The 18234-nt window shown below is 29.6% G+C and overlaps 1 protein-coding gene and 1 long non-coding RNA gene across 7 annotated transcripts in view; one reads left to right on the top strand and one right to left on the bottom strand.

Moving 5' to 3' along the window:
- Window positions 1-15797, top strand: part of LOC145276878 (protein canopy homolog 2-like) — a 318296-nt gene extending 302499 nt beyond the window's left edge. For all 6 annotated transcript variants that reach the window (XM_080128296.1, XM_080128298.1, XM_080128300.1 and 3 more), the window contains 3 exons: window positions 8788-8982; window positions 10370-10469; window positions 15574-15797. In XM_080128296.1, coding sequence (XP_079984422.1) covers window positions 8788-8982; window positions 10370-10469; window positions 15574-15746 — 468 coding nt within the window. In that variant the 3' untranslated portion in view covers window positions 15747-15797. The remainder of the gene's footprint in view (window positions 1-8787; window positions 8983-10369; window positions 10470-15573) is intronic.
- On the bottom strand, window positions 7393-18059 carry LOC145276881 (uncharacterized). The gene is made up of 2 exons (XR_013868046.1): window positions 17755-18059; window positions 7393-17614 (listed from the first exon to the last, which is right to left on the bottom strand). It is a non-coding gene; the product is annotated as an uncharacterized LOC145276881 (long non-coding RNA).
- Between the last annotated feature and the right edge of the window lie 175 nt (window positions 18060-18234).

The raw sequence follows: 18234 nt of genomic DNA, 5'->3' as shown, positions 1-18234 counted from the left end.
AAACGGTAATTTTTTACCTTGTTTCTACCTTAACATTTAAAATGATTACTTCAATAGGTTTTAGGGTATGCTGAAAACGAATATCGCATTTAAATTTTCTGCAAATAAGTAGTTATCCGGATATTAAGCAATATCATTTCTTATGTTATTGCTGGTGACCATCTTGGTACGTGCGTTTGCGCGCAAACACAACCCCAAGAAACTATGCACAAATGCGCATACCAAGATGGCCACCAGCAATAACGTAAGAAATGACATTGCTTAATATCCAGAAAGCTACTTATTTTTGTAAAATTTAAATGCGATATTCGTTTTCAGCATACCCAAAAACCTTAAGTGGTAGTCATTTTAAAAAAAAATGTTAAGGTGGAAACAAGGTAAAAATTTACAAAATGCATCACAATGAAATTCTTTATCGAACTGTCTAATCATTATTATTTAGATATCTTCAGTTAAAAAAATGGGTTTGTTTTTACAGATTTGAAAAAATTGTCCTGACAATGAGTTAAAAATAAATTCAAGTTTCACGATATCTTTTTTATTTAATTTTTAGATGAAAGTACAGAATAGTTAACAAAAAACATCCTTCCTTCCCCATGTAAAGAGTGGGTTTTTAAATAATAACATTATTATTTCAGCATGGTAGCATAAGTGCACAAGTACCTTGTATTTGTTATATATATTTTCTTTTTTGACCAGTAAAAAACACAATTCTACCTTAAATAAAAATAAGTTAAACGCATGTACTTAGTACATTTTGTTGTTTTTTAACACTTAGTACATGTGTACTAAAAACGTTAAAAACAAAATAGTATTGTTTGGAAATCAAATTTGAAAAACTCGAAAAAAATTTTTTTAAATTGACAAACTCAGAATAAAAAATGACTAGTCTAGTAAGACGAAAGCTGAAAAACAGTTTTCTATTTTTAAGAGAATACTTTAGTCAGCTCAGAGCATTAGCGCTTAGCGAGCCATTTTCTGTGAGCTGATTTTAATTTCTATAAAAGATAACGTTTTAAAGAAATTTCTGCACAATTAATAATTATCAAATATTTATATATTATACATCAAAATAATTCTGAAACTATTATCTATATGAAAATGGATGATATATGCCGATTTATCTTATCAATTTTGAAATATTCCGCGTCAACTTTGCTCGGTCGTAAATTTGCTTCCTGTGGTCGTAAAAATCAAAATCAAAGTCCAGTAGAGATGGACTTCTATGCTTATATAGCCTGTAAAATTTCAGCCATATCCAATCAAATTTAACCCCGCGCATATGTATCCAAACGTAATGTATAAAATGTAAACATTGAAAAAACAGTTTCCCTTTTTGCTGTCGTCATTTTTTACTGTTTTTTTTCATTTACTTGGAGCATAAAAACATTGAATGCATAAAAGAAAAATAAATTAACATCATTGAAAAGCTTATTTTATTCTCTTTCCATCAATGTAATTCTTTTAAAAATTGACCAACAAATAAAAAAGATATGACTTGCTAAATCACATTAGGTATGTAATATTGCCAATGTCCACGAAAATACAGCATACCCTTGTAATGCTAAAACAATACAGCTAAGAGCACTCCAAGTAAACTACAGAGCTGACACAACGCCAAATAAACAATACAACTAATATTACTCCAAATAAACAATACAACTGATTACTCCAAATAAAAAATATAGCTCAGATCACTCCAAGTAAACTACAAAACTAATACAACTCCAAATAAACAATACAACTAATATCACTCCAAATAATCAATACAACTGACACAACTCCAAATAAACAATACAAGAAATGAGCTCTACTGAGACTTTATTTTTGAGCAAGTCTTAACTTTTTTGCAGTGTCAATTATTATTAAATGTAATCTCTAATATAAATGGTGTATCTGTTTCAATAATAGTGTGGGACTTTATTGTACACTCATACAGCAAAGTCCTAATCTACACCATTGACTTTGATCTTTAAAAATGTTTTTCACCATCTCTAGGTTGGAGACCATCATCATGTCAGGTTTGGTCATTATTGGTCCAGTAGTGTGGGCTGTAAGAGAATATATATGCATTGGCTATGACCTTTACTTTTGACCTTAAGCTTTAAAAATGGTGTGCACCATCCCTAGGTGGAGGACCATCATCATGCTGGTTTGGTCATGATTGGTCCACTGGTTTGGATTGTAGGAGAGTTGTACATGCACACACAAACGCTTCTACTAATAGTTAGCTAAATAATATTCATAGGCAAGCTATAATTTTTCTGGTAAGCACATAAATTGAAAAGAAGTCATTTGTATAAAAGTTTATAATGCAGAAGTGCATTGATTAAAAGTATATTCAAAATGAAGTCCAAGTTCGATGGAGAAAATTGGAAAATGTGGTCCAATCAAAAAAGATATTGGTTGATTAGATGTAGAACTGCAAGTAAAGCACCCAATATTAATTGTAAGAATCCAAATGGTGGAAAGTCAATTGGTAAAGTTGAGAAAATTGTAGAAGTGAATTTTCAATTTTCTTTATCAAACTTGATCATTTGGAATATGCTTTTGACATAAGCACTTCTGCATTATCAACTTTTATACAAATATAACTTCTCTCATATTTGAAGTTTTCAATTTATATGCTAACAAGAAAAATTATAGCTTGCCTATAAATAATATTTTGCTAATTTTTCCTCTGAGGATAAGAGTTATGGAATAAGGAAATTTAAAGTTTTCAACTTGTATTCCTTGTCAAATAATAAATGTAAATTCTAATTAAAAAAGTTTAAAGTGATTTTCTTTTATATTTCTATTCACTGGGGCTACACACTATTGCTGACAAATTCTACAGAAGGATTAGGTCCCTTTTCCTTCTAATGGGGCCACCTGTTTGCTCTTGTTGGCAACTCACAGTAGCTGATGAAAATATCTTAATAGCTGAGCAGCATGCATCTCAGTCATAAGAATGATCATATGTAATGTTTCACTTTGGCCCTAACTTAGATTAGACAGCTGGTCAGAAAGATCCAATTCAATTGATTGGCTAGTCATGTTAATACCTATCATATAATCTACACCAAAGTTATTTTTGATATCACACATTTTTTCCAATCCTCAATTACCTAATCCATCTCTAAATGTTTGATAGAAAATGGTGGCTAAGAGTCAACTGTTTTGAAAGAAAAAGAACTCAGCATGCTTGTCTTATTCCCTGACTTTCTGAAGTTCTTAAACTGATGAGACTAAAGAATTACAAGTGTTTGTTTTTTCTGAAAGCTAGCATAGCATCTATGTATTCCTGTCATGTCAGTTTTAAGCTATGTGATGAGTGATGTATTACGATGATAACATTAAAAACCAACCAAAAATTTAAAAAAAGAAATGTCATTCAGGAAGAAAAACTATTAAGCCATTCAGTTTATGAATAAACAAACTTGTCTTCAAGAACCAGATAGACAGAACTGATATAATAATATATCAGAAAACTCTTTGTGGATGATCAAAATCCCCAAAATAATACTAGATCGCAAAAGACAAACTGAAACCAACCCAGCTACATATGATTCTGAAATTCTTAACATAAAACAATCCTCCACATCATCTATTCATTTTCACAAATTGATAAAAAATATGAGGGTGAAGTTGGGTGGACACCACTATTCTTGTTGATAGAAAATTGAGGAAAAAATTTTAGAAGTATATGCTAAAATAATGGTTATAATTTGATATCAAACATTCTTAATTTTCACGTAATCGCTATTTGGATTTGAAACCTATAACAAAATCATCTAATCGGTCAATTATGAAAACATAACACATCCTGAATAAAAGAATTTAATGTTTGATACCAAGTCACATTGGTACAGCTGCTAATAACAGAGCAAACAAAGGAACAACTATGGAAATCCAAAATATGATATACAGAAGATAAAATCACCATTAAGGATCTGATTGCAAATGATAAACTATTTACATAACAAACTACAGAAAAGAGAGATCGCCATAGCAATAGATATTCTGAAACTACATTAACCAGATTTCGATCAAATGGATACAATAATGTTGTGGGGGTCCATGTTTGTACCTGATATCCATAAAAAATGTCACCAACTGATCTCACAATTTTGTATATCGTCTCCCATAATCTATATTTATAAAGTTGTTTATCGCTATGACATTAAAACTGTTTTTTCATTTACAAATTAAAAACTCAATTTTTAACATACTCAACATGTTCATGTAATATAGATACTAAGCCTAATTTGCATATTAATTCACCATTTGTTACTAGTGTTTGGAAGAGATTAAATGAGTCTTTGTTACGTTGTGTCATATCATAAAATGAGCGTTTGTTGTATATTGGTTGAAATTGAAATGGAGATGATATATATATATAAAACGTGTCTATTTATAAAGGATTGCGTGTTTGATTATCTTATCAGAGTTAATGTTGTTGGGAGTGTGATCATGCATTTGAACATACCTTCTGCCATTTTGTTGGTCAATCTGGAACATCTCGTCTGGGAGGGAGACTTGATACCTGTTTTTGGGGACAAAGATTTATTTCACTCCAAGACAAGAAATTGGTTCTATAGTTTTTTTTATTCACTTTCCAGTTTGTTCACAGAAGATTGGAAAGTGAATTTGGCCTGTGTTGTAGGTCTTATTTTTACCATGTCAGCGTTCGTTCCCCACCCCCAGCGAAGGGGAGGAGACAACGGCAAAGCCGTCTGCTCTCTTCCAAGTCCCAACCAAATCTCCTCGATTCAGCTAACCTGATCACATGACTCACACGCAATCCAATCAGCTGATCTTGACTTCCGGTCAACGTATCTACACTATAATTCACTCTCCCTCTCTCCATTCTCTAACAATGATAGAATTTTGTGGTCTCGTTGGATATGTTCCTCAGTTCGAATTGAGCCTTACATATGGCGAACCATCCGTCCACAGCAGCATGCATAAATCCCGGTATCTTTACAGAGACTGCTGACACAGTATCCTCCATTGCGAAATTCGTGGGTTACGCGTTCAGTGGTTGACAAAAATGTTTAATATCTTAGGAGATTGCCGTTCGTCCTGTTAATGTAATTAAACTTTTTTTTTTTTTTTTTTTAAAGGTTGGTGTTTGTATAATTGTTCGTCAATTCTTATTTTAGTCACGTAAATTATTTGAGCAAAAAAAAAAAAAAAAAAAAAAAAAAGATGGGTTCTCTTAACTTCAGCAATAATACGTCTGTCCTTTTATTATTATTATTAATTTATTTTTGGAATGTGCGATTTCATCGTGGTCGGCGGGTTCACCATTTATTGGCGGTCTAGGGTATAGAAGGAAATGCGTGTTCCTCTCGCGTTCGGGTGTCACCATTTATGGCCTCAAGGTTTTTATATAAAGACTTTGAGGCCATAAATGATCAGGCACTAATACATCACACCCCAACTTCATCTAAAAAAAAGAAGGTTTGGTAATCCCTGGCAGACTCCAGAATTTAAAGCAACATAATCGTGCCCCCCCCCCATCATCAACACATGACGTCACTTCCGGAAAATAAATCAGCAGTTTTTTTAAATACAAGATTTCATTATAAATTGTTTGTATTTTTTAAATATGCGTACTACACTGTAGAAGCACCTTATTTAAAATTCATGTTACTCAAAAAATACATATTTCAAAGTTCAGTTAGTGATTAGGCAACACTTGCTTTACAATAAACTAATCAAGAAATTGGATTGAGAAACAGATCCTAATGTTAATTAATACTAAACAAAAATAGAGATAATACATGTCAGTTTCTTATTTAATAAATTGTTAGGAGAAACTACAGAATAGTTTAAATAATACATTCCCCTCCCCATATTAAGAATGGCTTTCTAAATAACATTATTTCAGCACTGTCCGTATTCTGTGTGTCATCCCCCCCTCCTCCATTTTAAAATAATCTATGAAATTACATATGAGATCGTAAAAAAGATTTATAGGTTTGTTTTCATGTTTACAAATTTCAAACCGTGAGTAAAATGTACGTATGGTTTTTTTTTTTTTTTTTTTTTTTTTAATACAAAAACAAAAAAATGAGTTGGTGTCATTAGTTAGAATTGAAATTAAAAAGAACCGAGCGTTCCAGCCTGAGAAAAAAACGAAAGTATGTGCATACAAAACAAAATGTCGGCTAATGTTTAATGAACATTTTACATGTAAATTTGCTGATGTCTGGATGCGATATACATGCAAGTAAGCAAAGATATTATTCGCTATAAACCACCCTTGGTGCATGACTTATTTCCTAAGAATTTCAGTGCTATGTGACCAGTAGTTTAATAGTTTACCTGTTAGATATTTACACATGCACATACGTCTACTGTTTTATTTATATAGAAGATTAAAACCAAAGTCTCTCACTCCAGTATACTTCATTTCTTCAAAGGTAGTAAGTACAATTACATTGCATGGTCCGTGTTTGTCCCAGACACCCGTAAAAAAAAACATCTGTCAAAATCATATACAATTTTTTCACTCCCACCACCCACTCAATCAATTCATCAGGTTGAGAATTCTTCTCAATTTCTCCCGACTCATTTACTCCAACCATCTTTAGCAGACATTGCTGTTAGCAGGTGATCCAGATGGCAACCAGTTAATATGAACGTGATGACGCCTTTTAACCAATCTTTTGTCACATTTAGATTCCATAGTCACAAGTTCTGACTGACTTCACAAGTTACCAGCAAGCAGAAGCCTTGTTTTAGCAAGATTGAAATAGTAGAAAGGTGTTGATAGAAATATTTCTTGGTTGGCTGTTTCTTCTTGTGAATATCCAATGCAACTTGTAACATTCTTGTGTTCCGTCAAACAATATTTATTGTTTTGTCAGTGTCTAAGCTGTCGCATCGTGAAGCAAAACAAATTCTACTATGGCCCTAAAAAATGTTCCTCTTAAGGTTGCCAGATGTGTAATCCAAACTTTGATGTCACTTTCTGCTTACTAGATGTTGTAGCCTGAATGGACTTTAGGTTTCCATTTTTCTACTTAATTTTCTATGATTGTAGCTGATAAATTCTATTAATTAATGTCAATCTCACATCTTTGTGAGATTTTGTCTGACAAACAGCATGGTCATGTGCGTAATCTGTTTTTGTTGAGTGATATGAACCCCAGGATCTTTCACGGATGTATTCCAGATCAATGTTTAGATGAGCAGATGTCTGTAGAGTGTAATCTGGACACAGTATGAAAAGCAAGAAGAAAGTACATCTTCCTACAAAATTCCTGCAAGAAATGTTGAAAAAACTATCAGAAAATTGAATGATGGTAGGTACATCATAATACTTGATGCTTTTGCAAGATTTCATACACTAACATGATCTGAAATGGAAAGTTTTGTGAAATTGACAAATACAAGCACAGCTTTGAGTTTCTTGGCTTTTATTCCCTTAATTATATGATGAACAATTCAACTTTGGCTAATTGTTGATGAGTGTTGTTTAAAACAATTTTGGTTTTTGCAGAAAATTTTGTCCAGCTCAGGACAAATGCGATTCATTAAAAGTAGGTTGGAATTTTTGGAGGCTATAGCCTCAATTGTTTTTTCACTAAGATCAGCTTTCTTTGAGAAAGGAAGTATATGATCTTCTATCCAATGCTTAATAGGGTCTGATTGATAAACTTGATTGCAAAATGTATGCAAATTAATGTCTTTATATTTTTAAACCACATGCCCTTTAAAGATCATTTCACTTCACATGTATACCCGTGTCTAGATTGGCACTTACATCTCTAATGCTTCATACACAACTAGACTTCACTACACGGCCAGACATATCTAGGCCTCCAAACCTGAGAGAAAAAAAAAAAAAAAAGAATCAAAAAGTCTCAAATCAATTGACACTTTTCCTAGAATTTTGCAATTAATAATTTTTATTAAATTTTTAGAATATCCATAACAGAAATGTTTCCTTTTCTTTAAAATATTTAAAAATAGAACGTTTTCGATTAAGATAAAACTATAATTTCAGCTCAACAAATTTCAAGTTTTAAGATTTTCTCACAAAATAATTATAAAAGATTTATTTTTTTAAATAGTTCAATATTTTCAATGTGTGGAAATTCTCATTTAAGCACTTAGTATCTCAGTATATTTCAACAAATATTTAAAAAAATGTAATTTGAATTTTCAAATTATCCTCAATTCATGTTCTGCATAAGATTACAGCAGTACAGAACATTATTTTAAACCAGATTTAGTGAATCCATTTCTCATATTTCATGAATCTATTTTTCACTGTTTTAATTTAGGAAATAGGAAAAATAAAAAGGTATAAAAACAAAGTTTAAAATGATCTATGTAAGAAAAAAAAAAAAAAAATTGGCGCAAAAAAAGTTAACTTTTCTATATTAGAGGATCATTTTCTTGTTACTAATTCCGTAGTTATTGAATTTGATATTAGAAATGGTTGTGAATGTGTGTCTAGTACATTCATTGTATGGCCTAATCGGCTACTCATCCAAACACCAGTCGGTGTCAGTTATGTGGTCACTATTACTGGTATACACTTAAAAATTTTGTTCACAAAGCAGCCAAACATGTTTTGGACTTCTGTGGAAAAGAAGCCAGCAACATGACTGATACCAGTAATTTACAGTGGAATAAGTTTTACAAAAAGAAAAAAAATACCTGTTAGAGTTTGACAATTTAAAAAAATCTTTTGTTCATAGTGTGATTGCAGAGAAATCATTCTTTTCTGATATTTCTTTGTAAATTTAACATGGAACTGATTTTAAATTTCATTATCTTTTGTTACAGGTTCCATATGGAAGGTCAGAAATTTACTTGGTCGATGTAATGGAAACTCTGTGTGGTTCAATGAATCATTATGCTGAAACAACAAATGAATTAGGCAAAAAGTCTATTGTGCGAACCACCACATATGATGGGGAGGCTGTGTCACTTGACAATTTCAAAATTGATTCAGATATTGTTCAAAATCTTAAAACAATGGTAATGAAATCTGCTTTTGCTTTTGAAATGTTTCATTTAAACAGAAATAGAATATTCATTTTATAAATTGTCTAATTTTCCTTTTTCGAACCGAAGAAGGACACTGGCAGTTTTCCCTGATTAGTGACACCAAAACTGAAAGAAGAGAAAAAGCTGGTGCAAAAGATTGTATCCACAATATTTGAGAAATAAGTATGTAATACGACCACCAGCTGGAGGGGACATACATGCACTTATTTCTAATTTATTGCTGATGTAAATTCCATAGTTATTGAATTTGATATTAGAAATGGTTGTGAATGTGTGTCTAGTACATTCATTGTATGGCCTAATCGGCTGCTCATTCAAACACCAGTCGGTGTCAGTTATGTGGTCACTATTACTGGTATAATAAAAGTATTCTACTCTCCAAACAAAACTATAACTCCAGTTTAAAACAAGTAACAATATTTCATTTTGAAAAATTACAAATGATTCTGGTTTTCACTTTTGAATTACAAGCCTACAAATCAAGCAAACATCTTACATTAAATAGAGGCCCATCTGTCTCTCTGACCAACTAGAGACCAACTCAATCCCCTTGCCCATCCTGCTGGAATATATATATATTGGTATCAATTATGGTAGATCACCCAGCCACCTACTTGAAAATCACGTATCCAGTTTATGTACAAATATGAAAAGAGGAGTCTCATATCTGGAAAGACAATTTTTCTAAGACTCAACAGGTTCATAATCACAGCATGAACCTCATATCTAAGAAGACTTTATCATTTCAAAGATGTCAGCTTATTGGGTGCTCTTTCTTTTAGCTGCATGCATTGCAACTATGTACCACACTAAATATGCAACATTGTACATGTTTACAATGATGAGGCTGGCATGTTACGATTTTCAATGCTAAAAATGCCTGCACTGAACAAGTTCTACACATACCTTTGAATCTACCTTTTGTAGACATTGTGAAGATGACCAACTAGGCAGTAAGCTCTCCACTTTGAATATATATATCCAAAATGCATTAGGATTAGTTTCCAATTCAAGCAATTTTTGTTACTTTCTTGATGGCTGGAAGATTTTTTCCAACACTTATTTTACAAAAAATAAATACTTGTAAATTTTCTAACTTGAAAAATTAAATGCATGACAATTCCTGTTTATTTGTCTTTTTTCATAACAGTCCCAAAATGTTGATAAATTGTTGGTAAGTTCAATTTGTATTTAAATACAAATTGAACTTACCAACAATTTATCAACATTTTGGGACTGAGTGAAGAAAAGAATAGATTTTATATCTGACATAAAAGCAACCAATTTTGAAAGTAAATGAAATTGATGCAAGAGAAGAAATGTTCTGATTTTTTTTTTACATTTCATAAATTTTTAGTGTGACGATTTGTTGGAAGAATATGAGGAGAAAATGGTTAGCATCCTGAGAAGACTAGACATAAAAGATCATGAAACAAGAATATGCCGCGATGTTATTCGTAAGTTATTCAATTTTTTTCTTTTTTTGAAAAAATAAATATATATATATATATATATATATATATATATATATAGGATAAGGTTTCTCTTTTCTCATTTTATTTAAGAAAATTGATTCTTTTCTTTATCTCTATTATGTAGATATTATTTTTAGAATTCTATGTTTGTGAATCCTTAAATGTAATCCTAAATGTTTACAAATGACATTAAGCAATGGAAGAATTTTTTAAATATTTCTAAATTTGAGTAATTTCATTTTACTAATTGTCTAAACTGGAAAAATTAAAAAATAAACTATTTTAGTTCTGCTAAATGTTTATTCCACATTTCCTTTTTTAGAAACAACTGAACATTGTCCACCTTTTACTTCATGTTGCTCTTACGTGACTTATCCAAATGATTCATTGGCATACAGTGACAATTGTTTGAAAATATTTATCACCAGCCATCCTTCAATTTAGATATTTTAGAATCACTCTAGATCAGCTCAGGACAACCACCTAAGAGTGTTCCATAGTTAGGTGGAAAATCTAGAATAACTAACAAAAAATATCAAGATTGAAAAAACTCAATGGTGATAGGAAGAAATAATTGTCTTATTGGTGTTAGCCAAAAAATTAATAGAAAAATATCCATCAGATTTTCTAGAAAGTTAATGCTGGTTTTTACTAATTTAGCTTTTGACACATTAGAACATGTGCATGGCAAGAGATTTTAATAAAATCTTTGAAAATGAAAAAATTCTTGAATGCAACATAACTTTGCCATGTTAAAATTTTTCATTTTTAGTGATTGTTCTTAGAACAAGTATTTTGGCGTGTTTTTATATTTGACGTGAAATGCTGCATGTTACAATTCAATGTTTTTAACCTATTTTATAAAGCCCTCTCCGTAAATATTCACTTAAACATAACGTACTTTAGCCTGGTGTTAAAAATTTGCTGCAGATTTTATATATTGTGGAAAAGATTTATAATAAAAGAAAAATTATTACAAATGTTTACATTTGGAAAATGCAAGCTAACTTTGAGTGAACACTCTGCTTTTGGAATAAAGTGATTTGTTTTTTACCACAGTAATTGTAAATATCTGAAAATTAGTCCTGTAATATGAAAGAAGTTATGTTAGTAGTGCAAAGCGGGATTAATATACATTTTCTTTTTAATAAGAATCCGAAGTATAGAAAAACTTATTCATAAATGCATCTAAAGTAAATAAGCACAAAAAAAATGTTATTTCATCAAATGTAAAAGTCTTTGGAATAGCCAAAGTGAAGTTGAAGAGAGCATTCCATATTTAAGTGGAAAATCTAGAGTAGTTTATAATAGCAAGATTGAAAAAGAGAAATGCTGATAAAAAAGAAATAGTTGTTCTAAAAAGAAAACTTCATTCGATGTGAGTCGTAGTAAATCTGAACACAAGTGAAAATTTCTGACTTTTATGTTGAACTGGATGAAATATCAAAATTTAATCAAAAAAATACATAACTTTTTGAAAAAACACATCAAGAATTGGTCTCAAATGCTGCTAAAATAGATTTCCATATGCAGCTTTTCGATATAAAACTATGGTTGTCACTGAAATGGGGGAGAGGGTCACTTTACATTATTATAAGGTAAGAGACTAAAAATTAGATTTTCAACACAAGTTCATTTAGTAAACAGTGGATATGTAAAACTGATTTTAAAAATAAGGAAAGGAATTAATTCAAACACACTAAAATAATGGTAAAAAAACAAAATTAAGAAATAAAAAAAATTATTACCTGTTAAGAGGAAGTACAAACTAATTAAAATTTCTTTAATGGAAAAGCTTTTCTGTTATCAAAAAAATTTAACAAATAAAAGTTTAAAGTTTTGTTGTGCTGGAAGAGTTTGATTTAAAAGATTTAAGTAAAACTTCAAAAATATTTTTAAATTGAAATTATTATTTTTTGAGTGTCTTGGGGGAAGCAAATGTTTGTTGAAAGGATGGGGTAGCTGTAAAGATTGAAATGAAAAGGTAAGATTTTTATGTACAGAATTTAAAAAGTGCATTCTTATGCTAATGAGCATTTGTAGAATCAAAAGAGTATTGATAAGCGCACCGATAAGCAATGAATAGCAATTAATTTTGTAGTTTAATTAGTATCATGAAGTAAAAATGTAATATAAAAAATGTATCAGATGTATAGAAGTGGTTTGCAAAGTTTAGAGTTGGGGATTTTAACCTTGATAAAAATACTCAGGCAAAATTATTGCAGCTTCACTTCAGCAGATTACTATTCATTCAAATCTTTGTAATTTCAATTGTCAAAAAAAATAAAAATAACCATCTTGAGGTTTTTTGCTACGAAACCACCATGATTCTAGAAAAATGACACATTTAAGCTGGAGGACAGATGCAACATAATGGTTCATATGTGATTAATTTTTAATAGCATACAAGGGCCATTCAAAAACTTAGGTCTCCTATTAATTGACTCAAAAACTAAAAAGTTGAAGAGCTACAAAGATGAGAGTAGTACTCTTAAAACAAGCAACCTTTTGTGCTTCAGAACTTATTTTTCTACATAGTCACCAACATTCTCAATGCATTTTTGCCAACCTTTTTTAATGCTTTGGTCGTAAAAGTCTGTAGTGCATTTTGTCACTCACATTTGTTGGCACTCTGAAATCGACATGTACCAAAATCAACTGCATTGGCTTCATAAACGCTCAACAGGCACCGGTGAATGTTGATCATATCAATTTTTTCTGCTTGGAGGAATTCAATGACACATCTGCTTCTGACACATGTCTATGATTGGAGTTGCTTTCATCGAGTCTCACATCATCAATATCTGTAACAAATGAAACTTTTAGGTTATGAATGCAGAAGTTCAGTCAACATAACAATGCAATTTTCAATCTTCTTTGATTCATTCAGGCGGAATAAAAATAGGAGACATTACTTTTGAAATGTCTCATTTTTATTTAGTTTTCATTTACTTAAAAATTTGACACAAAATTTTCGGACAATCTGATAGTATACTTTAATGTTAATGTTTATGAAAGTCAAGTGTTAACCACACTACATCTGAATATTGAAATGAGAGTGGATATGTGTAATAGGTGAAAGGGTAGTCTTGTGTCTCACACACAAATACTACCCTTTCACCTATAGTGGTAAAGTGTATATATATATATATATATATTTTAGTTAAGTATGACATAATCAGTATTTGTTTGAAGGTGTAAGCCTAAGTACGTCTTTCTTTAATTGATATATTAACACGATAGTGTGTTATTTTTTGTGCCACACTTACATCTGGGTCGTTTAAATGTTATGTACTTCCATTTCTTGTCATAATTTTACCAAGAATTCGTCATAAGTTTTAGTTTCAATTATAGCTGATGGCACTCAAGGCATCTATTTTTTTTATAAATAATTTTACCAAGAATTCCTCATAAGTTTTGGTTTCGATTATAGCTGAAGGAACTAATGTTATATATATATATATATATAAGTTTGGAATTCAGTTTTGATTCAAGCTGATGAACCCAAGTCATATAGATGTATTTGTTATTTTTGAAATCGCAACTTTATAATATATCAAAAATCGATAGAACATTAACTCTATATACAAAATCTGCGAAAATTAAAATATATTTAAGCATATTTTACGACCTGGCTACTCCAGGTGTTCCTGCTAGCTTGGATAAATACTTTTGCAGTTTTAACGAAACAGCTACAATAATATCAGAGCGTCTCCATTTATACTGAACATCTACAGAATGCCAACATCATTACATATGAATGAGTCCCCTGTGGAATTTCCACTGGTCCTGCAAGTATTTATATATTAAAGAAAACGGTTATGTATATAAAGTAGAAAAAAATCTTAAAGAAATCTCGCCCTGTTAGTGGTGAAGCAGTAAATATGTATCTTACTAAATTGCTTACTGCTAAAAATGAATAATTATCTGGACATAAATAGTTGAGTTAATGAAAAAAAAAAAAATGAAACAAACATTTTTGGAAACATGGAGACTTTTGCTCTAACTCTTGGCTGAGGTCAGTTTATATGGAAAAACTATACTGGTCACTGAAATAAAAAAAAATCATTTTACTCTATATATGTGAGGAAGTTAAAAGAAACTCAAATTATAGTCCAAAAGCATTTCTTGTTTTTAATAACACTAGCAGGTCACTCAGCATTGCCTGGTCATGAAACTCATTGAAATATGTTATTTTAATTTATGCAGATTAGATATTCATTATTATAGTGCCGATTATTATATTGTACCCAATATATAGTCATTTCAAGATTTAAAAAAAAAACATGACATACATGCCATCAGCTAGAATTGAAATCAATCCATAGCTCTCCAGTTTAATTTGTTAGCCTCCAAGCCACATCCATACACACATAAAAAGTTTTAAAAAATACTGTTTTACCTGTAAATATATATTTTCACATGCATAGAAGAGTACTAAGTTGACTTATGCTTGCTACATTCCAAGTTTTTTCATCCTTTTAACAGCTATTTTTACCAGCTAAAAACCAAATCGAAATTGCTCCTTTTTAAGTCTATAAACCAAAAATTGACAGAGGAATTTGGTAGAGATGATATTTATGTTAACTTGATAAATTTATAACTGATATAAAACATTGTGAATATCATTAAAGTTCATTTTGATTGCTAATAAGTTTAAATGCTTTAACTTTAAGAATAAATTAATTTCTAGTCTAGAATGAAATGATGGAAATATGATAGGCAGAATTTTACTCAATATTTTTTTATAAGAAAAAAAAAACTTTAAATCTGTTTCTTTTAAATGAAATGTTTTGTTTTATCATAGTTGTTTTAAATAAATAATTCAAAATTTACATTTTTTTTTTTTTTTTTTTTTTTTTACAAAAATGTAAAGTTGAATATATTGTAGTTTTCCAAATATTAAATCACCTTTTTTGGAGTATTTAAAGAAAATTAAAAATATTATTCCAAACTTTAATAATACATTTTTTTAATCTTTAAATTATATAAATTTTACTTAATGGTTAAAAAATGCATAAGTTTTATTTCTAAATGAAGATATAACTTAATTTTTTTAAATATAGCCATCACATTGCTTTTTCAGGGGCGTGTACCTCAGATGACATGACCGTTCCTATGCCAAAAGCGCCTTTGAAAGCAGATGTAGAGAAAGCAGCTGAGGAAAGAGAAAAGTTACGGAATGCTGAAAAGCTCACCGAATCAGAATCAGATGACTCGCAAGGAAAATCATCCGAAGATGATAAAGAAGAACTATAACAGGATTGTTAGCATTTGCTGTTTGATTAAAATAAAAACTTTTTTGTAAAACTGTTGGGTCATTTGAGATTTAAGCATCTCGGAAATTACCAAGAGTGTTCTTTAAAGTTATGTTAAGATTATTTATATCTTTATTTTTTTTTATTAACTAAAGACAAAAAAACATTGTAGGTTTTCATTATTTGATAAATATATCAAGGTTACATAACAGTATAATTTAAAACATATTATACAACATATTGACTCAAACATCAGTTTTTACTTTTTTTGTTTTAATTTCTCCTTTTTAACATATTTATTAAAGAATTTATTCTTTATTTCAAGTCCAAATACAAATAAATGAGTAAAAATATAAGATAAACCAACAAATGTTTTTTCAATTCTCAGTGTAGAATGGCCTTATTAAACTTCAAATAGTTACTAAATTTGTATAAAAAAAAATAGCCTTTCATACATTGAAAATTATCCATTTTTACAACATATTTGTATATAACAAATCTGGTAAACTTGCTAGAAAAAAGGCAAAAAAAAAAAAAAAAAAAAAAAAAAAAAAAAAAAAAAAAAATTATTTTAATTATATTCTCAAATTAAAAACCTGTAAACAAAAGTTAACTACAAATGTAGCAACATTTCATATTTTTTACTAAAGTGATCCAATTCATTTCTATTGCCTTATGCATCTCATCATTAAATTTTTAAAAACATTTTTAAAATCGACTGATTGTCAATCATCACATTGTTTGCTGATTCATTTGTCAACTTCAGACAAAATGTGACCATGAAACATTTTCTTCCAAGCTTCAAGATATTTTTAAAAATCTTTTCATTGAAAGTTTGCATTAAGTAATCAAAGTAATCTTCAACTCCTGAGTGGAGCTTTAGAAATCTTTGGCATTCCAATGCCTTACACACTGTCATAAAGAAGCACTGAGGTAAATGCTAAAAATAAGCTGTTTATTTCATGTATGCAGCCAAACCTCTATAATGGATTTATACAATCTTGTATGACTTTTGTCAAATTTGAAGGTGGAAAAGCAAACCTTGTAGATATTAGTATTCATCAATGATGAGAGAACCAACAATTGCAGTTTCTTGGAGAGAAGAAAGGAAGAATGCACATGTTTGCTGTCCTAATTTCTCTAATCTGTGCTTACATAATGTCTTGTAGGAATTCATAAATAAGCTGTGCTTAATCCTAAATTGTTCTAATGAAAATGTAAACCTCCAAAGCATTGTCCGTGAGGATATCCTGGTAATATTTATTGTGCAAAACGATAATTCTTTCAGGAGAAAGAACCAAATATCTATTTTGTACAAGATATATTGTTTTTAGGGTAGATAAAAAGAAGAAAAATTAAGACAAACATTTTAGATTAAAATTTTTGTATTATATATATATATATATATATATATATATAAATTTAAAGGAGATTAGAATAATAGTCTAAAGAGCTAAGTGTATTTTAATGTAATAGTGAAATTACTAGTTTAATTAAAATACAGGAAATGCTCGTTGTAATTTAGATATATAATAAGCTCGATAGTTAAATGTCCTAGAGCTAATTCAATATTAAGTAATGTGATTTATAATTTAAAAATTAAAAAAAAAAATTTTTTAAATTTAAAAATCAAATTTTAATTAAATTAAAAATCAGTTTCATAAGAAGGAACAACAACAAAGTCAATTATCTGTACGATCGTTTCGGAAATCCGTGCTTTTTATTTGTGGTATACATGAAGTTATGTAGAACAATTATATATAGTTTTTTTGGTAAGCACGGTCTCCTCATCAGCAAATTTAGGAGGATTTTTATTGAATTTAAAAGACACCAAAAATAAACCTAGCATTAAAAGTAAGGCAGATGAATCTGAAAAATTGAAATAAAAGGTTTGGATTTAAAATTTATAAGAAAATTAATATAGGTTAGAGATAGAAATGAGTAGAAAAAATATATATTTTTTGAATTTACATAATAAATTTGATTTAAAAATATATAGAGATAGTTACCTTTTAGTTTTTCTTTTTTTGAAATCAGGAACTGTGTTTAAAGTAGTCATTTAGATGTTTGCTATAGCTTTTTATTTTATTGAATGATGAATTTTAAAAGGGCGACGCTCGTGCAGTAAATTGTTTCCGTTAGCGTATTTTGATTTAAAGACGCTACAGTTAATATATATAGAGAGAATATTTATTTTGCAAGTTTTTAAGGGGAGATACTTGTCATGTGTTATTGGCTTTATTTATTATTTGATTTATGGGTCTAAGGGCGGTAATTGGTCTAACTTAATTTATTAAAAAAAAAAAAAAAAAATTGTAATCGTTTTTTACTAATGAGTAATTTTTAATGATTTAAGGTGGTTTATATTTATTAAATTGAAACCAACGTTTATGATTACATGTCAGAAGCTCGTGTCTTGAATTTACTAGTTTGGTTGTGCTTTTTATATCTTCATATTTTAAAATTTTTAGGGTTTCTTTTGTACATAG

This window comes from Euprymna scolopes, chromosome 5 (genome assembly GCF_053919585.1).
Source record: "Euprymna scolopes isolate OS-2025 chromosome 5, ASM5391958v1, whole genome shotgun sequence".
In the NCBI taxonomy this organism is placed as follows: Eukaryota; Metazoa; Mollusca; class Cephalopoda; order Sepiida; family Sepiolidae; genus Euprymna; species Euprymna scolopes.
The sequence above is the reverse complement of the archived record's forward strand: the minus strand, read 5'-3'. Positions and strand labels throughout refer to the sequence as shown.